Genomic DNA, 26,920 nt, shown 5'->3' with positions numbered 1-26,920 from the left:
ACAGAGCGTGTCCGACATCCCGTTGAACGACGCTGCTCTCTAACTAGTTACCAAGAGAAAGGCTGGTAAGGTACACCCTGCAAGCCCACTGTGTCAGTATTTAAGGATTAATCCGTTCAGTCTCTTTCCATCAAGATCTGATCAGAAAGAAAGATAGAAACCAGTTCTAAGTTGTGTGTGTGTTTTTTTTTAAACAGGATGACCAGCCCAGTCAGCTGTCTAAGTAGATGTTGGGGGACAGGAGAAACAAAAAGGAGCACAAAGACAGTAATGGCGGGAAGCAGCTACTGCCCCTGGGACTGGGGTGCTGGGAGGGGTCGGGGCACAGAGCAGGGCTTGAAGCTGTGAGAATCTAGAAGCTCAGCCAAGAGACCCCCCGCAAAACTGCAGCCCATCCTCTCTGCGCAGCTGCTACTGGTTCCTTTGAGGGCATGACAAGGCTGGTTAGGGGAATTTAGATAAAAAGCTGGCATCAACTTGCCACTGGAAGGATGAAGCAGCATCACCGAGGACTTGTGTAGGGGACAGCAACCCAATAGGAAGGAATGGTCTTTCCTTCCTCCTGCCTCCTAGCCTCCCTCCAGTGTTTCAGCAGAGCCCAGCCAACTGGCAAAGGAGAAATGTGGTTTGCAGAGTGCTCTCTGGCATCACAGAGTTGGCTGTCGAAGGCTGGGGTAGTAGCTCAGAGACAAGAGCTTAAATACTGGCATGCGGGCCAAACTAAATTTATGCCAAATAGGTCATTTAAATTCAGGGGAAAATTGTAATGTTGTTGTGCTTAATATTATTCTGCCAACCCCAACTAGTATAGTGAAATTAATTTGTGGTGCTAATAACCCAGAGTTAGCTCAGGCCCCGCAAGCTAAAGGGAGTGGTCTATAACAAGACTGCTCTCCCTTTAGATCAACTGGCTGCAAATCCTGGGGGCTACCTACAACCCCCCTCAGATTTTGTAATTCACTCGAATGTTTCATAGAGTTCAGGAAAGCACTGCACTTACTGTAAAGGATACAATTCAGGAACAGCTGGTGATGACACACATGGAGTAAAGTCTGGAGGTCTCCCAAATGCAGAGTTTGTATGCCCTCTCCTCATGGAATCAGGCCTTGTCACCCTCGCCAGTATTAGTTTGTTCACCATCCAAGAAGCAGCACTGACTTGTGTCCAGAGTTTCTACTGGGGTCTCATTACATAGGTATTACTGATTTAATCACTGGCTACATCATTAAATGTAGTCCCCAGCCTCCCAACCCGTCCCTGGAGGTGGGCCTAACTGACAGTCCCGAACCTCTAGTCACATGGTTGGTTTTTCTGGGGACTAGCCCCCATCCTGAGTCATCTCATCTCTTAGCACGAGCTCAGGTGTGATCCCAAGGGGCTCATGAATAACAAAGACAGCCCTGCTGGGAAGTTCCAAGGATTCGGAGCCTCTCTCCAGGACCAGGGATGAAAACCAGTTAAATTTTTTATTATACAACATCTTACAAAACAAGAGAATAAGATATGCCCAAATGCATTTGGCAAAACAAGTTCTCATTCCAAGTTTTAGAAGCATAAAAGAGAATAGGAAATTACTGCTAAAAAAGCCTTGAAAAGCCATTTGCCAATGCTAATAAGGTAGTTTGGTACATTAATAAGTGAGTTTTTTCCCAAAGCTTGCTCGTAATTAGAGCTTAGAAACCCATTCTTCTAGAGATGATCTTACCCAACGGTTATTAGTTCTCAGTCCAGTTTACAAAACTTAATAGTAATCCCATAGTAATAATAACTGGCATTTATTGAGATGGAAATCTGCTATATGCCAAAGTATTATTCTAGATGCTAGGAAGTGGTAAGGATAACAGAAGATGGGGAAATCGAGACGCAACATTATGAGAAACTGTCTTTTTCAGTTACCCATAGAATTTTTTCTTTTTTTTTTTAAAGATTTTATTTATTTATTTGACAGAGAGACAGGGAGAGAGGGAACACAAGCAGGGGGAGTGGCAGAGGGAGAAGCAGGCTTCCAGCTGAGCAGAGAGCCCAATGCAGGGCTCCATCCCAGGACCCTGGGATCATGACCTGAGCCGAAGGCAGATGCTTAACAACTGAGCCACCCAGATGCCCCATCTATAGAATTTTTTCAAAAAAATATTTATTTGAAAGAGAGAGACTGTGTGAGCAGGAGGGGCAGAGGGAGAGAAAGAATCTCAAGCAAGCTCCCAGCTAAGCACAGAGCCCAAGGCGGGGACCCTGAGATCATGACCTGAGTTGAAACCCAAGAGTCACACTCAACTGCCTGAGCCACCCAGGCACCCCGGTTACCTATAGAATTTTTAAAACATAAGTAGTCATTGCATTCCTGGATAAATGTTCTGAGAAAAAAATAGCCTCAACATTGTAGTAAGAATAAGAACATATATGAAGATGCTTAACATAGTTCGTACCATTAAGCAGTTGCTCAGTACATGTTAAGAGAAAAAAAAATTCGTCCAAGGCTGGACTCAGTCTAGAGTACCAAAGTAGACTGAGGACTCAGCATAAAATATGCATAAAAATAGAAAAAATAATACACTTGGTCCAATTACTTAAAGATGGTAAAAAGCTACTAGGACTGTATTTTAGCAGGTGATCAAGATCTAGGGTAATAGAAATGAACTGTCCAAAGTGTGCAGATGTGTGCCAGGAAAGTATAGCCTAGTGGCTTTTTTAAAAGTATAATCTGCTGTGATGTGAGAAACAAAGGCAAAAGAAAAATCAAGTTTCCTTACTACTTATAGCCCATTGACAAGTCCTTGAAATAGGCAGAGTGACATTCCTCTAGGAACTCAGCTGCCTCGATGTTAGTACTTTGCTAAGGGCCTGACCCCCAGGATCCTGTAAGTCTACTTTGACATATAAAAGTTCCTTTGGAAACTTCCTTTATCTCTACCCACCACGATATATGTTGGCAATCATCCCCCAAGCATATGACCCACTGATAATACATCTGAAGGGTCTCATGACTGAGTTTTTACTAAACAGTAATAAATGACCTTTTCCTAACAATAGCTGGCCCCCTCAAGGTCCTGGAAACCTTGTTTCCAAAATACCTGGGAGGCTTGTGCTTTCCCTAACCCCCTCCCAACTTGAAAGGACATAATGGGCCACTCCTCACGACGGAGTGCAGCTCCTTCTGCCCACGGGTCCTGTCCCCGTGCTTTCATAAAATCACATTTTTGCACCAAAGACGTCTCAAGAATTCTTTCTTGGCCATTGGCTCCAGACCCCAACATCTTTCCTACATCATAATGGAACAAAGTAAACAAAGCCTCAAGTTTACGTTTATTTACATGGCCTAATATCTGTGGGTGATTTTATTTATTCATTTGACAATCATGTAGTCAGCGTCCAGTGCCGAGCACGATGCTGGACAGAGAACCCAAGATGACCCACACGTGGTTCCCGTGTGCATGGAGTTAACAGCCAAGGGGAAAAATCTTTGCTGTCACAAACTGGAAGCATAGTGCAGGCCTACCCTTCAGCGTGTGGTTGAATGCATTAGGATGTGAAGTGATCTTACAAGAAAGATACTCAGGTGTTAAAAAGGATTGTGTTTGAAGAATTTAGTGAGCTAGGGAAATGTCCTGTACAGCTTAATAACAAATGGAAGTTCAGAGAAAGGGGAAAATCCTATTATCATGTATAGGTACACATGGAAAACCTCTACTATCACATATACAAATATTTCATTGTTGATTTTTTTTTCCCCCTCTTAAAGCATGGGTATTGTATGAAAATTGTGATGTTCACACTCCTAGGGATGGTGGTGGGCCCGTGGTCGTGTGAAATTACGCCACCTCTCTGCCTCAGGTTCCCTGCCAGTAAAAGGATGGAAAGGCCACGTAATTCTCAGTTCACATGTAAGACTGGCTCAAAGATGTGTGCCCTACACCCTCCCCTCATGAAGAGGGTGATTAGGCTTACACAAAGCCCTCTTCTGAGGCCCTAAACATTTCTAGACAACGTGTGGTAGAAAATAGTCAACGTATTAGAAAGAAAAATTTCTCCTTGGAAAAAAGCTGTTGCTGGATTTTCTAACCATTGTTTATTCTCACTGTCTAGGTTACCCTTTCCCTACTGCTCCTCCTGTGGATCCATTTGCCAAAATCAAAGTGGATGACTGTGGAAAAACTAAGGGATGCTTTAGGTTGGTGGATCTGCGAGTTGGTTAACTTTAAGGCTAAGGCACTGATTTACTTCTCAAGGTAGTATTTCAATCGCGTATAGCTCATTCTAATCAGGGGCCTGCATCCCCTCATTGCTTCAGCCTGTTTCCGATGGCCACTCCAGTTTTCAGTCTTAGAGGCCGTAAGCTCTCGAATGCTCCTTGGCACTGGAACATCCTTCTCTGGTTTTTCATTTATGACCATACTGCCATTGGCCCAGGTATCTACTCCTGCCCAGTTGGCTGTATGAAAAAGAATCAGGTGACATGGGCTGTGCATTACTAGCTGGGCTGTGAGCGGGACAGACCATGATTGACACATTTAAGACCCAATTCCTTTTCAAATAAAGAGTCATGACTTTGGGGTATCTGGATGATACTAACTAGTCGTGAACACTGATGATTGTAGCGAGCTTGTTATCTCAGATTTAGGGAGTCCCCACGTGATTACTCGTCGTGCTCTATCAAAACATGATGGGCTGGAGCTAGCAAACACTGGTAAAGACGGTGAGCCTCCCAGCCAGACAGCTCCGCTTTGTTGGAAAAGCCGCCTCCTCTTTGAAACTGTTATTTCCTAAAATAAATTGTCCTTGAGTAAAGGTTGTGATGGGTACTGCACTGAAAGTTCTGGATGTTTTTTTTCTTTTGTTCAGTGCTCAAGGCCAAGGAGGAAAAAAATCGAATAAAGGGGTTTTGAGTTTTCTTTGGATTACAAGGGTATTTCTAAAGAATTTAAAAAATATATATTTTATTTATTTGAGAGAGAGAGAGAGAATGAGAGAGAGCACAAGCAGGGGGCAGGGGCAGAGGGAGAAGCAGGCTCCCCACTGAGCAGGGAGCCCGATGTGGGACTTGATCCCAGGACCCAGGATCCCAGGACCTGAGCTGAAAGCAGACACTTAACCAGGCGCCCCTCTTAGGAATTTTTAAGAATCCAAATAATACTATTATTGAGGAAGATGGCCAGCAATGTTAAGTCTGGTGACTGGGGGACATTTTTGAGAAGGGAGGGAATTTCAGTAGCTGCTGGCTTCAGGGTGACTTGTTTTCTGGCCCATTCGTTCCTCCTTTAGCTTTCCTTACACTCATTTAGCGTTTTTACCCGGTTCTACACTGTCCTGAGCTCACATCTCTTCCCAGCCATTCAGGGTCCCTGCCTGGCATGTTCCTTGCCTCCCTCTTCAGTCAGTGCTTGGCAGCTTTGTGCCCTGTTCCTTCAGATAACCTTGCACCTGAGCTTCCCTTGTCCCACCCATTGCTACAGTTTTCTGTTCTTCTGAAAATGGCATAAAACAGTGTCCCTTTCACTAGGGCTTCCCGATTCTTAAAGGATCCACAATCCCCTGGAAGAAAATTTAAATTTGAGTTTCCATTTCAATCATGCCCCTTACAATGATGAATGTATGCATAATCGGATTATCTGGATAACCAGTTTATGCTGCTCGGTACTCTGGCGTCCTGATTGGTAATTGTGTGATAGCCTGATAGAGCCAAGGCAGATTTTATAAATAAATGATGCATTCATGCTCAGTGAATACCAGATGAGGTATTCATTTGATGTATGTATGAGGGTTTTGCAACCTTTCAAACAGATAAGAGTGGGGGAAAGTGAAATCGTGTTTAGTAGTAAGAAAGTGCTCATCCAAGGGACCCTGCACAGTGTGGTCCGATATACCCCATGCAGGTAAGCAAAATCTACCTTCAGTAAGATTACACCATCCATCACACGGATGCTGAGAATTTAAATGTTCCTGCGTTTGTAGTTTAATTTATATTTAATTTGTAAGTTTTTGTTAATTTAGTTATATGAAAATTTCTAAGTAAAAAAGAACTGGTATATATTTAATTCACAAAAACAGTTTATTAACTCTGAGAATTTCTTCCTCTGAAAGGGATTCAGAAATAACTCAGTAATAACGACTATCTGAGAAGCTCTAATATAATGTTGAGAACACTGGCCGGGAGTGGAGGCCCAGGTTCAAGTCCTCCAGCAGCTACTGACTCACTATGCAAGCAAGCCCCTTCCCATCTCTGGTCCTCAGGTTGTATGTAGATAGAAAGGAGCAGATCTTTTCCAAGATCTCTCCCAAGTGAAACTGTGGTTTTTCAGATCCCTGGTAGCAAAGATCTCATTTACTTGGTAATCTTGCTTCGCTCTGCCTGATACTCTGTTGCCTTCTTAATGTGTTGTGAGTAAGGAGATGAAGCAGCAGTGCTGTGTTTTGATCTCTCCTGCAGATACGGCAAGCCAGGCTGTAATGCGGAGACGTGTGACTACTTCCTTAGCTACCGGATGATCGGGGCCGATGTGGAATTTGAGCTGAGCGCTGACACAGATGGCTGGGTAGCAGTTGGATTCTCTTCAGACAAGAAAATGGTAAGATGCAAATCATGATAAAAGATGATTTTTTTCTTCTTTAGTTTGCTGTGCTGCTTTAGATTTTGGAAAATGGGCATGGTTTCTCCAAGCCACCATGCCACTATTAAATGTGTGGATTTCTAGCAATTGATTTTCTTTTTCAAAGCAAGGGAAACAAATTGATAAAAGCAGTATAACAATTACATTAGTTACGGCTCTCTGATTGCAAGTGAAAAAAAATTCAAGCTAGCTTAAACAGAAAAGGAAGGGCTGGTTATGGGAATATGAGGTATCTCGTGGTACCTGCATTTATTAGTTATTATGGCAGTGATGCTGCAAGAAAAGCCTCCAAACCACATGGCTTATTAGCATTTATTTCTTGTTCACGTGTGTGTGAATTGGTTAGGGTTCAGCTGGGCTTGGCTCCAGCCCATGAGTTGGATTCAGGTTTTCTCTAATCATTCTGGAACCAGCAGCTACCAAGGCATGTGGTTTTCATGGCAGAGACAGAAGGGCAAGAGCCCTCCAAGCCTATTTCAAACCTCTGCTCTCGTCCCACCTGCTAACATTTCATTGCCCAAAGTAAGTCACACAGCCAGGCCCAGTATGAAGGGATAGGGAAGTTCACTCCCCTGCCCGAGAGGCCCTGTGAAGGGGCGGCTGTGTACTAGTACTACTGGGGAATGAAGAATCAAGTCCAACAACTCAGTCTCCCACAGTACGCGTGGGCAAGAACGCCGCTGGACCTCAGAAAGACCAGAGACAAGGAGCAGGACCAGGCAGGGCATGCAGATCCTGGAGTCCTGGGATCGAGTCCCGCATCGGGCTCCCTGCTTCGCAGGGAGTCTGCTTCTCCCTCTGACCCTCCCCCTTCTCATGCTCTCTCTATCTCATTCTCTCTCTCAAATAAATAAATAAAATCTTTAAAAAAAAAAAAAAAAGAAAGACCAGAGACAAGGAGCAGGACCAGGCAGGGCATGCAGATCCCAGGCAGCGATCGTCACTTACCTCTGCTTCTCTCTGTGCCTCTGCTGTCTTCTTCCCTCTTCCCTCTGTGATACCATCATTTGCCACCTCACTGTGCCAGAGTGCTTCCAGAGCCAGACTTCCTTGGGCCCCTGTACCTTTGCACAGGCTGCTGCTCTGCCTTCTTCTTCTTTTCCCCTGCCCTGTCTTGAGGCTCCTGCAATGAGTGGAGGCCAGTTCAGATAGGCTTACCGCAGTGGGAGTGGTGAGAAGTGCTCCCATTTGGGATATGCTTTGAAGTAGCTCTGACAGCATTCGCTAGTGGATTGGAGAGAGGTTGTCAGTGGATGTTAAATAGAGACTGGGGGATCAGGCTAAGCAGTCAGAACCCCGGGGGCTTTGTTCTTGGAAGGGCACCAGAAGGATGAGCTTCTACCAAAGCCAGTCCAGGCAATAAGACAATGGGCCTAACTGGTAAGATTGCATGGATATGAATCTGCATGTCTTGTCTCCTACTTTAGGGTCAGTAAGAGAGAAACAGCAGGTGTGTACCATCCCGGAAGCTGGCTTGCAATGCGATTGACTGTTTCCTGTTCTAGAATGCGTTTGCCCTCATGGTGCAGCTATTAAGATTAGGGCGCTCAGAGGACGGAGGTTGAGTAACGGCATTCAAATTTTATGTGTGACTTTTTTTTAAAAGCTCTATTTATTTATTTTAGAGAGCATGAGCAGGGGAGGGGCGAGGGAGAGAGAGAATCCTCCAGCAGACTCCCTGCCGAGCACGGAGGCTGACGCAGGGGCTCGATCCCAGGACCCTGAGATCATGACCTCAGCTAAAACCATGAGTCAGACACTTAACCGACTGTGCCACCTGGGTGCCCCTATGTTTGACATTTTGCTGTCTGAAGGCCTTTAACAGATAAGTCTCTCTTTTCTTCTCCTATTGTTCCAAGGAGAAGCATAGCTGAAAATTTTTTCAAAATTTGATGTAAAGGAAAAGCAAAATGGAACCCCTTTTTAATAGCCTTAAACTTTTTTTTTGAAATGGTACGTTATTGTTTTTTTTTTTTAAATAAGACTTGATTTTTAGAGCAGTTTTAGGTTCACAACAAAATTGAATACAGGGCTCAGAAAATTTTCATATACTCCCTGCCTGCACACATGCATAACCTACCCCATTATCAGCATCCCCCACAGAGTGGTACATTTGTTATGGTTGATGAACACCTTTAACTTTGGGGAGCTGGGTTTTTTTTGTTGTTGTTTTTTAAGATTTTATTTTTAAGTAATCTCTACATCCAGAGTGGGGCTTGAAACTGCAACCCTGAGATCAAGAGTCTCATGCTCCACCGACTAAGTCAGCCAGGTGCCCCATTTTTTGGACTTGTTTTTACTTATATGTACAGGGGGCACCTGGTGGCTCAGTCGGGTAAGCGTCTGCCTTCGGCTCAGGTCATGATCCCAGGGTCCTGGGATCGAGCCCCGTGTCAGGCTCCCTGCTCCATGGGAGAGTCTGCTTCTCCCTCTCCCTCTGCCGTTCCCCCTTGCTCATGCTTTCTCTCTGTCTCTCTCAAAAAATAAATAAAATCTTTAAAAAAATTAAATGTAAAATGTACAGTCTGCAAGGATAGTGCAATACATATTCTTCACCCAGATTCACCGAACAACTTTCTTTTTATTGTGGTAAAATGTACATGACGTAAAATCTACCATCTTAACCATTTAAAAATGTACACTTCAGTGGCGTTAATCATGTTCATGGGGCACCCATCACCACTGTCTACTTCCAGAAATTTTTTTTTAACAAGTGATGACATTTTGCCACACATGCTTTAGCTCTCTCCCCTGCTGTTGCTGCTGCTATTTTCATCATTTTCTGGAAACTTTGGAGATTCAACCTATTTGTTAAAGTCGGGAAGTTTAACATTAACATGATAGTATGGTCAAACATAGTGCCCATTTTCCAGTGTTGCCCATTGTCCTGATACTACCCTTCATAGAAATTCTTATTTTAGGACTTAGGATTCTGTCTAGGAACACTATTAGTTGTCATGAATCCTTAGTCTTCTTTATTTTGTTTTTTTTTTGTTTGTTTTTTAAATTTTTTTTTAAAGATTTTTATTTATTTATTTGAGACAGAGAGAATGAGAGAGAGAGAGAGAGAGCACATGAGAGGGGGGAGGGTCAGAGGCAGAAGCAGGCTCCCTGCCGAGCAGGGAGCCCGATGCGGGACTCGATCCCGGGACTCCAGGATCATGACCGGAGCCGAAGGCAGTCGCTTAACCAACTGAGCCACCCAGGCGCCCAGTCTTCTTTATTTTGAAATCATTTCTTCGCCTTTTGTGTGTGTGTGTGTGTGTGTGTGTGTGTGTGTGTGTGTGTGTGATCTTTCATGACTGACATTGGCCCTTTTGAAGATTACAAGTATTTTTTTTTAATACTTTTTATAATCATTTTTTGTAGAATGACTCTCAGTTTGGGTTTGATTGTTTCTTCATGATTAGGTTCGGTTTGCGTTTTCAGCAGGAATACTAAATAGCTGGTGATGTATTCTTTGAACATCACGTCAGGAGGCACTTGATGTCCGCTTCTGCAATGCTAACTTCATCACTTGGTTAAAGCTTTTTTAATAAAAATAATTTTGGAGGGTGGGATTTCAAATTTACAGAGATAATGAAATGGATATATCTGAGTGAAATTTCTTTCTAGCAGAGACGTTTGTAAAAGACGCACCTTTGACTCTTTCCTTCATCGTTTTTCATGGTAGGGTGGTGATGACGTCATGGCCTGTGTCCACGATGACAATGGGAGGGTCCGCATACAGCACTTTTATAATGTAGGCCAGTGGGCAAAGGAGATCCAGAGAAATCCTGCCAGAGATGAAGAAGGAGTCTTTGAGAACAATCGGGTCACCTGCAGATTTAAACGCCCCGTGAACGTTCCCAGAGATGAGACAATTGTCGATCTGCATTTGAGTTGGTATTATCTGTTTGCCTGGGGTCCAGCCATTCAGGGTAAGCTTACATTTTGGCATCTGGATTAAACTCCAGACACTGCTTTGCTTGTGTTCATTATTTATTGGGCAAGAGCAATAAGCCCTTTGGATAGTGTAAAAGACAAAGGAGATAGGATCCTGCCTTTAGGAAGTTGTAATGGACTTATTATACACATGGACATACAAATGGACAAGTAATATGCGAACGTAGTTGGCACAGTACAAGGTAGTATGTGATGAGCTCTGCACTTAATGGAACAGATCATGGGTCTGCTATATGTGGAGGTATGTGCTAATTCTCAAGACATTCTCATTTACTCCTCACCACATCCTTGAGTGGTATAGATATTATCATCCTCGTTTTAGAGAGATTAAGGAACTTGCTCAAGGCTATACAACTAATTAATGGAAGAACTAAAATTCAGTCCTAGGTCTGACTGACTCCAAAGTCAGTGAGTACTCTTAGCTCTTATGCTCTAAATATAAAAAATATTGAACAGGAAAGGACATCTGGAGACTTCTGTAGAGACTGACACCAAGCATCCCAGTAGTGTTCACTTTATGACCATTCTGGTAGTCACAAATCCATCAAATTATCCTATAATTTAGCCCACTGCTCCTCAAATTTTAATGTGTACAGGAATTGCCTGGCTATATCATTAAAATGCAGTTTCAGTAGGTCTGGGGTGGGACCTGAGATTCTGCATTTCTAACCAGCTTCCCAGTGGATGCTGGTTCATTGACGACCTCACTTTGGGTGGCAAGGCTTTTCAGCAGATCCCCCACAAAGACCCAAGGATATCATGAGACCTTTTGGAGGCTGCCAAAATCAAGTTACATGGTGTCTTCAGCAGTTCTCCTGGCTGATCAAGCCTAACGGCCTAAGAACGGAAATGAGTTCTTCGTGGTGCTTGTAGGAGAGCTCATTCTGGCTCTGACAGTTGTGTCTTTCTTTACTGTGTGCTCATCAACTTTCAGTTGCCTAATCTGATCTAGGTTTGTTTTTTTTATCTTCTTCAAAATGTTTCCACTGATTGGAGATTTTATACCTTCTTTGCCTGTTTCTTTCTTTTTTTTTTTTTTCCATTCTGAGAGAGAGAGAGAGTGCGTGAGTGAGCGAGAGCATGAGCAGGGGGGAAGGTCAGAGGGAAAGGGAAAAGCAGGCTCCCCAGTGAGCAGGGAGCCCGATGTGGGACTCGATCCCAGGACCCTGAGGTCATGACCTGAGCTGAAGGCAGACGCTTAACTGACTGAGCCACCCAGGTGCCCCCTTTTTTGGGCCTTGTTTCTAATTGGGAAAACATTTGGATGCCTCAGATGGCATCCAAAACATTTGGATGTGACACCTTTCCCATTTGTTTATTTCCCAGGATCCCAGCAATGGATCTGCAGTTATGTCTTTGAGTACTTTCAGTACCTATATCTCAGCCTAGAGAAATGGACCTATTTAAAATGATGGGGTTTGGAGCCCAAAACGTTAGATTTGAGTGCAGGTTTTTCCCATTGGTAGCTATACCTGGCCTTCCTCTAAATTCTGAACTCCCATTTCTTTGTATCTAAAATGGGGATGATGAGAATACCAACTTCAAAGGATCATTGGAAGCATTCAGTGAAAACAAGTATTTGAAGTTCCTTTACAATTTGGAAAGTGTTGTACTTGGGAAAGTCATCGTCTCACATAAATGGAATAATAGCCTAACAGTCTAGGCCCTCCTCAAGTCTGATCCCTCTTTGCCTGATAAGCCCTCCAAGACTCTGGGTGTTCTTACTGTCCTCAAACAGAACAGGCATATTCCTACCCCGTATACAGGCTTGTGCACCCTTTTTTGATTAAATCCCTCTCTGTTGATCAAATCCTATCCGTTCTCTTAAAGTCTCTCAAAGGGGCTACACTTTAAGCTAAGGCTTAAAGGGGATATGGGATTAGGTTTCCCTCAAGGGCAGTGTTGCTGGGTGGTTAAGCCTAGGAGCCCATGTACATGACCAATGAGGGAGGTTAGGTTAGATGGGAGAGGGGAGTGCATCTGTTGAAAGAAAAATGTCTGCCGACCTGAGGAGTTAGACTTGCGCTAACAGGAGCCAGCACAGAATCTGGAGCAGGGAATTAACGTGTCCGATTTGGCAGGGCTTCCCTAGCAGACAGGACTTTAAAAAACACTCACTCGGAGCCCTGTTTCCAAGGAGACCTTTCCACTGAACTCACACACCTGTGGTCTCCCTAACCCAAGTTCCATGTGGCTTATTCAGGAGGCCAGGCACATTGAATAAATATCAGCTTTTTTTTTTTTTTTTGAAGATTTTATTTGTTTATTTGAGAGAGAGAATGAGAGAGAGAGGGGGGAGGGTCAGAGGGAGTAGTAGACTCCCCGCGGAGCAGGGAGCCCAATGCGGGATTCGATCCTGGGACTCCAGGATCATGACCTGAGCCGAAGGCAGTCGCCCAACCAACTGAGCCACCCAGGCACCCCAAATTTCAGCTTTTTAAGCATCCCATGTACACAGCCTTTCCCTCTTTACACATCTAACCAAGTTAAAAAAAAATGTCTCTAGTCCAGACATTTGTTTGGTATCTTAATCCTCCTGCTACCTCACTCTGCTTCTCAACCATACAGACACGCACACAGCACACCCACACACTCTCCCGTCTGATCTGGGCCGGCCACCACGTCATAGCCCACAGACAGTGACAGAGACCTCCATCTAGAAGCAAGTATGGCGTGGTCAGGAGTGGTTGATGATACATATATAAAAGATATGTTTGAGGGGAAAAAAGAGTAGCTCTTACTGTTTGAAATCAACATACAGTTCTCCTTATGGTATTAGTAAGATAAAACTCATTAGAGACCTTGAAAGTAGGCATTCATACAATACTAGGAAGCAACAGAGTGGGGTGAAATGGAAAGATCAGTAGTATTGTTCTGGTAGTGGGTGTGTGGATTCATGAGAACCAGTCTTCGGGGTAAATTTAGGTAATTTCTATGTTCTTTCTATTTCTATGTATGTACCATTACAGAGAATTCTGATGATAGCTCTAATATCTGATTCCAGATCTTTATAATTCCTGCTTATGTAGTCAATGCTAAAGACTTGTCTAATCTTTCTGTTGTTTGCATATATCATTTTAAATCTTTTTTTTTACTGCCCCCTTCCTTTTTCTTTCTTTCTTAAAGGCTCTATCACCCGACACGACATAGACTCACCACCGACTTCAGAGCGTGTTGTCAGTATTTACAAGTATGAAGACATTTTTATGCCATCAGCTGCCTATCAGACCTTCTCCTCTCCGTTTTGTTTGCTTCTCATTGTTGCCCTGACCTTCTACTTATTGATGGGAACCCCTTAAACACAGCTGCAAAGCCAACATATTAAATGGATTAGAAAGTCTTTAGTATAAATATATTTTTTAAGAATATGCAGTATAATTTTAGCTTTTCTTATTTAAAAAAAGACTCCTATGATTTCAGTTTTTGGAAGAGAGAGCAAGCTGCTTTTCTAATCAAGAGGATTGTTTAATATTGATCCCATACTTTTGGAAAGTACTTAAAAATTTTTCTAAGCACTTTGAAATGTGTTTTCTTATTTGAGCTTCAAAACATCTCTGAGTTGGCTTGTTGAAAATTGTCAGTACCATCTTACTGAATGGGATTTGAGGTCAAGGAAAGCTGCCTTTTTTGGTGACCCACATACCATGTGGCCTTGGCTACTTGGTCAGATAACACATAACAAGGTAGAGAAAGAGCTAGGCATACAGCTTCTAAACAACCTTTATTCTTCCAACTACAGCTCAGGAGAGTTACTTGGGACATTACTAAAGAGAACATTACTGGATGGCCCTAGTTCACAATCAACCTTTTAGGCAGAAGAAGTTTCAAATTTCCATAAATGCATTTGGATATTTACACAGCTGATGGGGAGAATGGGAAAGATTATAATGATAAGAAAATGGTCCATACTTAGAGGAAATTTCTTCTCAGTCAGTGAGTAGTTATGAGAAAATATTTTTTATTGCTGTTTGGAAAGGTTAGGAATGGAACTGTGAGTGTTCCTGAAGATGTAAAACTATATTAATGATAAAAAAAAGAAAAAAGGGCATTGTTAGCGGTTAGAATTTGGACTCTTCTCTCACTGTATTTTATAAATTAAACGATTCATGTGTTGTTACAGCTAAATCCGTTGTCAGAGTCGACATCCACGGAGTATGATTAAATATGTATTATAATAGACAAGTCCTCTTAATAAAAATTTAAGGCATTTTGAAAATAAACATTTTTGGAGATTGTGGAGATTTGGAGTAGAAACTTTTTAAAGATGACATTTCTTTTTTAAATCAGAAAATGGGAGATGACCCCTAGAGTGAATTCACCTAGAGTTTCCGTTCAACATGTTCGGACTTGTAAACTGGACCAGCAATCAGCATTACTTATCATAATGCCTTGACTTAATGCATCCCCTTTTTTCAAAGGAACCCAAATGTTCCTTTGTTCCAAATGTCTGTGCTAACAGCCCATTCAGAGGAAAAGAGTCTATGGGTGTCATTGAGTTGCTGATGGATTTCCACTGGAGAGTTTCGCAGTCCTCTGGCTTGGCCCCATCATTGCTATAGAGCTGGATTTGTGGATTTTGTGATTAAACAAGACTGGAGATTGATTTCTAATGCCATCCTTGAAATTCACCGTCAGGGTGAAAGTCCACCTGGGGGGTAGGGGGAGAACTTTTAAATTCTGGAACTGTACAAAAATAAGGAAAACATTGCGATTCTGTGACACACAGTCTACCAAGTGATGTAGGAGAAATAATCCTCATTGCAGATGGAGAGAGGTTAAATGACGTTAGGTGAGCAAAAGAACTGGGTAGGATTCAAACTTGGGTCATCTGGTTCAAGTCTGTGGCTCCACCTCGCTGCCATGGCCTTGGAACTGAGCCCTCCAGTCCCGGCTGAGGGTGGCCTTTGCACACCTTCTGAGCTATCATGCTTGTTCAGTAGTGAGGATACAGCGTATGCAGGCACCCACTTTGTAAATAAGAAGGCAAATATTTTTATACTTCACTCTCTGATGTATATGGTATTTCAGCTATAAATAGGTTAAGACTAAAGAAAGACGGGCTAGCCTCTGTAGCAGGCAGGGAAGGAACACATTAATGGATTTTCCCTCTGCTTGCGTTTCAGGTCAAGCTATTTATTTCACAAATTGTTTCCACTTTGATGACCAGTCTTGCATATTCGTGCTTAGAACTTTCTCTGACTTCTTATTGCCATTAGGGTAAAATGCAATCCATTTTGATTACCTCCCAAATCATCTTTTTTTTTTTTTTTAAGATTTTATTTATTTGACAGAGAGATACACAGCGAGAGAGGGAACACAAGCAGGGGGAGTGGGAGAGGGAGAAGCAGGCTTCCCGCTGAGCAGGGAGCCCTATGTGGGGCTCAATCCCAGGACCCTGGGATCATGACCTGAGCCGAAGGCAGATGCTTAACGACTGAGCCACCCAGGCGCCCCTCTCCCAAATCATCTTTTGCCACCACTCCTCACTTGCCATGTCCACGCAAGGCAGCTGCTCTCAACTCCCCTCTCATGGTGTTGCCTGTGCCCAGACGTCTCCCACTTCCTGTGCTTGCTGATCTACTTACCTTTCAGGTCACAGCTTCAGTATTTGTTCCTCCAGTCCCCTGGACTAGATAGGTTTAAGTCCCCCACCTCGTGCTCCCACAGCACACTGGGCTTCTCCATCCAGCTGTCCATCACACTTTACTGCAATCCCTTGCTCGTCCTCCCTTGCTTGCTCCCCGATGCAGGGACCATTTCTTGCTACTCGTGGTTGTAACAAGACACCGCCACACCGTGGGCGCTCAGCAAACACTTGTTGGACAGAAAAAAGTAGATGAAACTGTACTTCCGTGGCAAGTTTGTTTGGTTCAGGGGCTTGTATTTCATATGCAATGCCAGACTGACCAGCATTTTTATATTCTTCCACCTGTGATCAAACCATAAACCGTTTCTTTAGCAAACACTGAACTTTTGAAACACAGATAGAAAGTCGGTTCTGTCTTGCCCTGCGGTGAACCTAAATTGATATTCTGAACAATAATTATTGTTTGCAAATAAGAACTAACAGACCAGGAATGCAGAACAGCATTTGACTCATTCCAGAGGACCGTTAGTTTATAGGCACACTGAAATTAAAATTCTGTAGACTTCAACTTCATTTATTTTTACCTAATATGAGAATAAATTTCTGTTTTATCTCTGTATTCCCATTTTACAACATAGTACTTGTCACTGGGGAGATGCCTAACCAACATTATTTTTTTCCTAAAATGCCCGAGTAGAACCATAATAACAGCTAAATGTGTTTAGTGCTGTTCTAAACACCTTATGTGGATTAACCCATTTAATCCTCACAATCCCCACAGGAAGTAGATTCTATTATTAATCCAATTTTACAGATGAAGAAACTGAGGCTAGTCGTTCGGCATAAATGACCAGTGCTGGCCATTTAATCTAATGCCCTTACTTGACAAAGGGGCAGCTGAGGCCTAGGAATGTGAAAGGACTTCCTACACATTCGTGTCTTTATGCACACATTAAGGTGTTTGTTAAATGGAACCCACCATGCACACTCAAATTAGGTAGGTGCTTTCTCCCCCTTTACTGATTAACAATAAATAGAAGGACTTTTATAGTTCTGTTTGGGGAAAGAGGTACATTTCCCTTTCTATAACTTTCTTCTCAAAAACATTTAGAATCTTTATCAGGTATGTAGTGCTTTTAATAGGTTGTTTTTTTTTTTTTAAATACAGATTGGACAATACTAGAAGAATGTATTTGTCTTAGTTAATTTTTAAAAGTGATTTGCCTAAAACCCCAGGTCTTCTCATTTAGAATCCAATGCCCTCTTATTGCCCCACTGTAATCTCCAAGCTGAATTTATAACCATGATTTCAGACAAAATGCAGGAGCCATATTTAATGATCTTAAGTTGGCTTTTGACATTAAGGACACCGGAAAGTTCGGACAACTCAGGGATGGATTTTTCACCCCAGACGGTTTTTACTACAATTTCTGTAATTAAGTTTACTGTCTATATTCTGGATTTTGTGCTTCCAAGATATTGCTACTGAGGTTGTGTGTCATTCTCAGGCCTAGCCTGGGGTCCGCAAACTTTCTGTAAAGGGCCAGATGGTAGAGAATTTTAGGCTCTGTGGTCTCTGTTTCAGCTGCTCAGCTCTGTTGCAGTAAATTCAGAACTGGGTAAGCAGCAGTTTTAATTTCTCTAAGCTGTGGCCATCATGAATGACTTTTACTATTGAATTGCTCTTGTGGGGATTATAGTGTTTCAGAGTAATTTATTTCTCTGTAGATTTCTTTTTAAGCATTATCTAAATCTGTTATGCCCAGGGCAGAGTTTTATACACACGACTATGGCATCTCCCTCATGTATCCTCATGGAAAAATATTTGAGAACTCCTTCACTAGGCCAGATGCTGAGATGTGTATACTTCGTTGTATATAATTGTAGTGTATATCCTTGTTCTCTAAACAGAACTGATTATGTTTAGTGGACAGTTTGATTATTCTCAGTATGTGTGTGTATATACTTGTACATACATGGCGAGGTCTGTGTGTGTTTGTACATAGACGCCATGCCCCCGTGAAGGTCTTTGTCAGGATTGTTTCTGTTCCTGATCCCTTGAATACTCGAAAACCCAAGAGATACAACATTGTGCATATTACAGGCAAAACTACCTTTGAGTTTATAGGAATTTAGTTTGTAGAAAGGATTCCTTTATTAAGCCTTGCCTCCTCCACTCAACATGATATGAATTGTTAAGAATGTATAAAGTATCACTGTTGAGTTTGACTTGTCTATACTTTTAGTTAAGAAACTAAGGCTAATGTTAATTAAGTAGATGGCATGTTGATAGAACCTATTCATATTTTGTATTTAGATTCCTTATTCAGATACTCCGCTATTTAGTTACAGGTTGGACTTCCTTGTTTTTATATTTAATAAACAACCTGATATAAGTTCCTTTTCACAAAAATAGTGGCTATGCTAGTGTGATTTTAAGTATGTCTGGAGACGGAACATTGAAGTGAATCATCAAGCTCATTGAGATTTTTCACTTAAGATGTACTGATGCTTGTTATTAGGCAAATAGCTGTTCCGTTCCATCCTTCCGGAGGGTAAGTTACTCTCTAGGGTGACTCTCTGTGGTGGTTGTGGCGTCCACCTAGGTCACTAGAGTTACCACTTCAGCACGTACAATGTCCCGGCCACCTGGATGAGTGAATGCAGCTTCTCCACATGCCTTATTCCCACAGACACGCTGATGCTGGGACAATCTGGCTCCAGGAGTATTAATATACTTTTTTGAGACTGTCTATAAAATACTATTTTGTAAAAACTATGCCTTTAAATAGACACCAATGGGTTATATTTGTTTTATAATAATTGTGTACCTAATGTTCAATTGCAATTGATTTTGAGATTTATGTATATTTATAAGCCTGTCCTATGTGAATTTTTACTCTAAGATGTGATACCTTACTAATAAAGACATGGATTTCTATTTATGTAAAGTAATTGTAGCAATATTCCTAGATGCTACCTAAATGATTGTTTGGTCCATTTGCCATCACAAATCCTTTTATCTTTAGAGAATTATGTTACAGTTAGAATATATTAACTAGATTTAAACTTTAAAATATAAATTCTCAACATGGTTTGAAATTCTTCCTGTTGATACAATTAAAGTTAGTTTATAATTCCTTATCGCTTTGCTCTGGTCCATTTTCGGTTTTCTTTTAACATGCTTTCATTTGTAAAGTGTCCCCGAATTTATAGACCTTGGAGAAGATGACAGCCTGTCTTGTCTGACAAAGAGGAAAGTCACGTTGCAGTAGTCAGATAAAAGTCCTTGTAGAGAAACAGCTTGCAAAATGAAATTGTATTTATAGCTTCAGCTTAATACCTTTATCAAATAGTACATGAAGGCCTATAATCCCATTTAAAGGATACAGTATTAATTAGTTAGTAGCATAATTTCGGTTATGAGCCTTACTAGGAGCTAAATCATATTATATGTTAAGAATAGTTAGAGTTTAGTAGTAGAGCTTCATGAATCATGAGGGAAGCATGGGATTTGCAGAATGGAGCTTCTGAGCTGTCAGTACTACCCGGGCTAGGTTGAGAAGCTCAAGGAATGTCAGGTTGGGAAAGAATCAGGCAGGTGCCTGGGTGGCTCAGTTGGTTAAGCGACTGCCTTCGGCTCAGGTCATGATCCTAGAGTCCCGGGATCGAGTCCCACATCGGGCTCCCTGCTCGGTGGGGGGTCTGCTTCTCCCTCTGACTCTCTTCCCTCTTGTGCTCTCTGTCTCTCATTCTCTCTCTCAAATAAATAAATAAAATCTTAAAAAAAAAAAAAAAGAATCAGGCATTACCACATTCTACATTATAGGCTCTAATCCTCACCCTGCCCCAAGAAAACAAATATTTTGGTATTCTAAGTGTTCCCTCTGGCATTTATTTTGCAGGATTCTCAGTGGATAGCTCAGCTGTCAGACCTGAACCTGGTTGATGGTTGAATTGGAATTTTCTTAGGGCTCAGTCCCAGGCGCAAGGGACTGTTCATTCATTCATTCAACAATTACTGAGGATTCTAATGTGCCAATTCCTGTGCTAGACACTACACAAAGAGGACTGAAGGAAGAAGAGCTTTTGATTTCTGCCCGGAAGAGGCTCACAGCCTCCTGGGGAGGCAGACACATAAACACCACGATAAGACCTTTTGGTGACTGCAGTGGTAAGGAAATACTCAGGTGTGGTGCACGCCTGGAGGACAGACCCTCACCCGCCCTGGGGCAACCAGGAGAGCAGGCGGTGGTCCTGAAACTGAATCTTAAGGAAGGGGTAGGAGTAAAACAGGCAAAAGGCATGGAGAAGCATCTCCAAGAAAGAGGAGAGCAACCCCAGAAGAAAAACCAGCAGGATGTGTCTGGGACCACTGCCGTTTGACAAGGTTTATATGAGTTTCCCATTGCAGCTATAACAACTTTACCACAAATTTCGTGGCTTAAAACGACAGAAGTGTGTTCTCTTTCAATTCTGCTGGCCAGAAGTCCGAACTGAATCTTAGGGCGCTAAAATCAAGATGTTGGCAGGGCTGGGCGCCTGGGTGGCTCAGTCGTTAAGCGGCTGCCTTTGGCTCAGGTCATGATCTCAGAGTCCTGGGATGGAGTTCCACATCGGGCTCCCTGCTCAGCGGGAAGCCTGCTTCTCCCTCTCCCACTCCCCCTACTTGTGTTCCTGCTCTCGCTGTCTCTGTCAAATAAATAAATAAAATTAAAAAAAAAAAAAAGATGTTGGCAGGGCTGATTTCTCCTGGGAACTCCAGCTTCTGGTACCTATGGGCATTACTTGGCCTCTGGCCTCACCAAACCAATTTCTCTGCATCCTTGGTCAGATTGCTGCTCCTCTTCTGTAGCCTAATCTCTCCCTTCCTCTGATGAAGATATTTAAGATTACATTTAGGCCCCACCCATATAAACCCAGGATAATCTCCTATCTCAAAATCTTTAAGTGCCAAGTGCCTTTAACTACCTAAGGTAACACACCAGATAGGTTGTAGGGATTAGGACATGGCATTTTCCTTTCCACCACAGTGCTGGAGGATAAAGGACAAAGAAGGTATGGGGAGAAGTGAGGGTGAGTGTGGCCCCATCACACAGGATCTTGGAAGTCAGAGTAAAGAGCTTGGACTCTTCCATGGGGTAAAGAGGTTTTGAAGGGATCACGTATTTGGAAAGGTCACAGTGCCTGCAGTGTAGAGAATTGAGTGGAGCAGGAGGGCAGAGATGGCAGCAGAGACCACCCAGAGGCTTCGGTGACATCACTGTGTGGTGCCAAGAGTATACAAACAGGTGGACACTTAGGATTCAAGCGCAGCAAGACTTGATTCTCAGACACAAATTGTTTATTTATAAATAAAAAAGGATTAGTCTGGCCAACTTGAAATGCATCCAGCATCTTCTGGTTTTCAGTCTTACTCTGATTTACCCAGAAGGGTGGGTGTTTATACATTGGGTGGTCTCAGCCTTAGTTTGAGTATATTCTTGGGAGTAGAGCCAAGGAAGGGGTCGGCTAAGAATTCCAAATTCTGATCTGTAATTCTCAAACTCAGCCATTCCAGATAAAAGGTAAATCTCTATCAACTAAGGACACGTAAGACCACCTACTTTCTGGACAGGCACTCTGGCTTTCAGCACAGAATTGTTCATCACAAAATTCACCCATTTTCCTGACCAACCTTCCTCCCACCCTAGAAGAGGAAGGGGGAGCTCTCTTGGTTACAGACTTTTTTTTTTTTAAGATTTTATTTATTTATTTGAGAGAGAGAGCACAAGCAGGGCATGGGGGAGGAGCAGAGGGAGAGGGAGAAACAGACTCCCCGCTGAGGAGGGAGCCTGATGCGGGGCTCAATTCCAGGACCTTGAGATCATGACCTGAGCTGAATGCAGATGCTTAACCGACTTGAGCCACCCAGGTGCCCCATTGGTTGTAGACTTTGAAAAACGTGTGTGTTTGTGTTATCCCAAAAGGACTACCCAAGCTGCTGCTTATTCACCTGGCTCTCTCCTGGGTACACAGGTCTCAGTTTGAGATTCAATCAAATTGAATCAATTTGATAATCTTTTCATTAACTAGTAAAATTTTCTTTGTTGACATGGCATGGAAGGTTAGCTGAAGCTGGATGTCACAGACCAGAAGGACAGGAACCTGGAGGCAGGAAAGGCTGCAGTCTACTCAATGAACTGGCAGGACCCACACTGTAAGTGATGTCCTGTGTCCCAACATGGGAAGAGGAGAGGGAAGGGGAGTAGTCAGGGAGTCAGGCAAGGCCTGATGGTAGCAAACTTGTTTGCAATATTTGTCCTTCAGCCATTGAGATTTTTTTTTTTAATCTCTTACTAATTTCTCATATACACACTAATTAACTTCTTAAACTCTTCTTCTAGGCCAGTTATCTACCTTTTTAGTCTGCCAGTTTTATCTAGTATCAGACACTCCATGATTAGTTACAGTAGGAAAGGCAAATAAATTTCATCTTGTGTGCCTACTTTGTTGATAGTGGTTCCCTAGAATATTCTGCTGAGGATTTTGAGGCTATATACCTAGGCATAGGGAGAAAGAGATCAGTGGTTGATTAGCAATGTCTGCCATGGACTTAGCAAAGAAAAGTTGTAACTTGTATTTGGAATTGCATGTCTGTTTGATTACTTTTTCACATGATCTCCTCCTTCACTGTACATATGTATCACTTTATACTTGACATACACACTCCATGGTTTTTGTTTTGCTTTATTTATTTTAATTCCAGTGTAGTTAACATAATGTTACATAAATCGTAAACAGGTGTACGATATAGTGATTCAACAATTCTGTACATTACTCAGTACTCATCAAGATGAGTTTCCTCTTAATCTCCTTTACCTCTTTCCCCTATCCTCCACACTGGGTAACCATCTGTTCTCTATAGTTAAAAGAGTCTGTTTTTTGGTTTGTCTCTTTTCTTTCCTTTGTTCATATACACTCTATTGTAAGCACTGGGTTTTGTACAAAGCAGGTGCTTAGCACAACTCAGTAACTGTAGAGACACTTGGAGAACTCCAAGATACAATGCCTGGGAGAATCCTCCCTTTATTTGCTTTATCTCTGGGGCTTTTATCTTTGTTTTTGTTTGTTTGTTTTGTTTTGTTTTTTCCTGGGGCTTTTATCTTGATACCTTGAGGAAGTGCGGAGGGGGGGGGTCTGTGGACGTTAACTGTTGTTTAAGAACTGCCTCTTTGGCTTCAAGACAGCCATAGTCACCCTGAGAGCCTCTATCAGGTTCTCACCATATCCCGGCACTATACTGCTGCTTTAGACAGACTCTTACTTCAAAAATCCTCCGAGCAACCAATGATGTAGGTATTATCATTTTATCTGCCAGAAAGCTTTCTGTTGCAAGAAATGTAAAACCCAACTAAAACTGGCTTAAATGATTAGGGAATTCATGGGTTCGGGCAACAGGAAGGCCAAAGGCAGTGTGGTGCCAGGGTCGGTTTGATCCACTCCTGAGTCCATTTTACCTCCACTGTATCCTGGCTGTCCATGGAGGCCATTCTTGCCCGAGGTGGTTGGAGTGAGTTGTTATGTGAGGTGAGCAAAGAAAGCTCAAGTAACCTTGCATTTTGGAGGAGAAGCCTAAAGGCACATGTCCTGTGAACTAGAGGATTGAATGGACTGTGTGTACTCTTCTCAGATGTAGTCTGTGGGTTCTACATCTCAGTATTTTAATTTGTCTCTACTCTCAATCTCAAGAATGCCTGGCAGAAGCATTCTCAGTGTTTCAGTAACATTTCGAGCAGGAAGCACAAACAGGCTTTTTGAAAGGCTACCACTCATTCATTCACTTGCTTAGCAAACACTTACTGAGCTTCTACTCTGTACTACGAATGTCATATACTGTGTCTGGTGCTGGGGAAACAGACCTGAAGCAAACCCATGTAAACCACCGACCTTGACCACAGTGTGGTAAGTACAATCATAGCATGGTGAGCAAAATTCTGTAGAAACCCAACCTTAAATTAGGCCATATAAATGTTAGTCTAGTTCGTTTCTAGTGCATCTGTCATCATTTCTGTTAGAATTCCATTCTTGACTGGAAGTTCTATCGGAGACTTGTCAGTTCGATTGCTTTGGCCATTAGAACAGTTTTGAAACGTTCAGCAATTTTGCCTTCTGCTGAGGCCTGGAACCAGAACACCATGACAGGGAATTTTGGGTTTGCCGAGCTGGGGCCCTAACACAGTTTAGGCAACCTTACTGCTGTGGCGCCCCCCCCAACTTCCCCCCCACCCCAATGTCCAATGCATACCTAAGTCACTTTCTGTTTGTAAAGCTTTTTGTCACATAAAATGGAGCTGTTGGGGGTTTTTGGTTTTTTCTTTTGTTTTTCTTTTTTTTGGTACCACAGGAAGAGAGCTGTCTTTGGTTGGAGGAAGACCTGGGATACTTGGTCTTGATAGCTTTTGAGCCCCTGTGCTAGAGGACAGAAGGCCAGACATGGAAGGAACTCTCATGAGAAGAGTCACAATACATTGAGCACAAGTGGCTTGGTGTAGCACTTGGGTCACAAAGCGGCACAGGGTAGGCAAGTCAGGGAGGAGGACTTCTTCCCTTTCTCTGAGTGGAACCCAGCTCTTTGGCACTCTGAGGATTAGAAGTTTGGGAGTATCCAGGATCTGGGAATAGTGACAGGCACTGCCAATCATATGACAGGTACAGGTAAGCTGTGTGGGCAGCAGGGTGGACATAGGGTGTTTGGTGGTTGACTCATGCCTCTGGATATATATGAGGCACCCTCTTTGGGATTCCCTACTCATTACTGAGGACTTTTTGGGAGGGAGCCTGAGGCCTTGTGATATAAATAGGAGCTTGGGGCCAGTGTAAAATGGGAACTGAAAACAAATGTGACCATGATTGTAATATAATCTCAGCAGCCCCAGACAAAGTAAAGAAGCAAAGCAAAATGTAAGACAAGTGAAGCAATATATTTACAGAGTTAAAGTCCAAAGACCACTTGAGAAACAAGAGCTGTGACATGAAACCTAAAAAAATGAGATGGAAAAGAATTATTTTTTATTTTACTTTATTTCCTGACCCACCTTGTCTCCAAGTCTTAGTAAGCAACAGTTTCTTCATCTGAAAACTGTGGATAATGATACTTGTCCCGTCTAATTAAATAGAGAAACAAAAATTGTGTTTAAATTAATATGAAAACAGAAAAGGTATGACCTGTAGGGTTTAAAAGCAATCACATATTGAGTACTCAGTAAAGCCTGCCTGCTTGCTTTTCTCTCTCTCTTTCTTTTTATTTTTTTAAAGATTTTATTTATTTATTTGAGAGAGAGAATGAGATAGAGAGCATGAGAGGGGGGAGGGTCAGAGGGAGAAGCAGACTCCCTGCTAAGCAGGGAGCCCAATGTGGGACTCGATCCTGGGACTCCAGAATCATGACCTGAGCCGAAGGCAGTCGCTTAACCAACTGAGCCACCCAGGCGCCCCTCTCTCTTTCTTTTTAAATATTTATTTGTTTGAGAGAGAGCGAGCACTGCTTGAGCAGGGGGAGGGGCAGATGGAGAGGGAGAGAATCTCAGGTGGACTTCATATTGGGCTCTTTCTTTTCCTTTCCTTTCTCTTCTTTCTTTCATCTTTTTTTTTCTTTTTTAAAAGATTTTATTTATTTATTTGACAGAGAGAGACATAGCGAGAGAGGAAACACAAGCAGGGGGAGCGGGAGAGGGGGAAGCAGGCTTCCCACTATGCAGGGAGCCCGATGCTGGCTTGATCCCAGGATCCTGGGATTATGACCTGAGCTGAAGGCAGACACTTAATGACTGAGCCACCCAGGCGCCCCTCTTTCATCTTCTTTTAATAAAAATGTTGGTTAAGGTATGAGTAGTAGGGTTGGATCCCAGGACCTTTCCAACATAACAGAAGCAACGTGCACTGCTCTAGCCATTTGTCTTTTTCTCTCCTGAGACAAGAGCTTCTATTATTATCATTTCCATGTGACAGAGGGGAAATCAGGGTTGGGGGCTTAAATAACCTGACCCCAGGTCTCAAAAAGAAACAGTAGCAGTTTGAGACTCTGATCTAGAGCTCTTTTAGGAGTTTAGATAGCTCTCACATGACATCAACCCCAATGTCAACAGTAGCTGTACTTTACAGTCCACCGAGGAGCTTTAAAAAATATGCCAAAGATCACTAGTCAGACCAATTAGTATAACAGGTAAGACAACAGACTTAGGAGCCAGATTCCGAGCTTGAATTATGCCTTTGCTACTCAGTAGCTGTGTGACCTTGGCAAGGTACTTAACTTCTCTGTGCCTTAGTTTTCTTTTTTGTAAAGTGGGGATAATAACACCATGTTCTCTGTAGGGTTATTCTAAGGATTAAATGAATGAGGCACTTGGAACAGGGTCTGCGGTATGGTAATCGCTATTTTAAGTCCTGCACCAGAGCAAATACTTTGCTTATTAAATAAATGAAGAGAATTGAATGTGGGGGTCCGTCTTTCGTAAGTACTACCCCCCCACCCCCGGGATTCTAATGTACCGCCTAGAATTTCAATCTGCGAATGTAGTGCCTCTTTTGGAATTCCGCCTCCTGAAAAGTTGACTTTAACCAATGGGTGAAGGGACCTTCCCCCCCCTCCACCCCGACCCCCCCCCCCGGAAGATGTTGAGCCCAGAAACCTGTTACCTGGATCTGCAGGGACCAATGGGCGAAGGAACCCGGGGGCGAAGGAACTCTTTCCATACTTTCTGGGAGTTGTAGTTCCCCAAGGGTCTCGTAGGCGCCCGGTGCC

At 42.8% G+C, this 26,920-nt stretch overlaps 1 protein-coding gene and 1 long non-coding RNA gene across 3 annotated transcripts in view; one reads left to right on the top strand and one right to left on the bottom strand.

Moving 5' to 3' along the window:
• Nucleotides 1-20,822, top strand: part of FRRS1L (ferric chelate reductase 1 like) — a 29,437-nt gene extending 8,615 nt beyond the window's left edge. The window contains exons 2-5 of one of the 2 annotated variants that reach the window (XM_081803361.1): nucleotides 4,084-4,168; nucleotides 6,425-6,563; nucleotides 10,279-10,525; nucleotides 20,043-20,822. In XM_081803361.1, the coding sequence (XP_081659487.1) occupies nucleotides 4,084-4,168; nucleotides 6,425-6,563; nucleotides 10,279-10,525; nucleotides 20,043-20,086 (515 nt within the window). In that variant the 3' untranslated portion in view covers nucleotides 20,087-20,822. Of the gene's footprint in view, nucleotides 1-4,083; nucleotides 4,169-6,424; nucleotides 6,564-10,278; nucleotides 10,526-13,676; nucleotides 19,083-20,042 lie in introns of those variants that run through there. The other variant, XM_006735944.3, reaches the window with a different exon arrangement.
• A 2,635-nt stretch (nucleotides 20,823-23,457) lies between these two features.
• LOC145717095 (uncharacterized) lies at nucleotides 23,458-26,910 on the bottom strand. The gene is made up of 3 exons (XR_014140114.1): nucleotides 26,815-26,910; nucleotides 25,215-25,283; nucleotides 23,458-24,298 (listed from the first exon to the last, which is right to left on the bottom strand). It is a non-coding gene; the product is annotated as an uncharacterized LOC145717095 (long non-coding RNA).
• Between the last annotated feature and the right edge of the window lie 10 nt (nucleotides 26,911-26,920).

This window comes from Leptonychotes weddellii, chromosome 14 (genome assembly GCF_054177405.1).
Source record: "Leptonychotes weddellii isolate Sample4059 chromosome 14, ASM5417740v2, whole genome shotgun sequence".
In the NCBI taxonomy this organism is placed as follows: Eukaryota; Metazoa; Chordata; class Mammalia; order Carnivora; family Phocidae; genus Leptonychotes; species Leptonychotes weddellii.
Note: the sequence above shows the minus strand (reverse complement) of the source record. Positions and strands in the feature narration are given on the sequence as shown.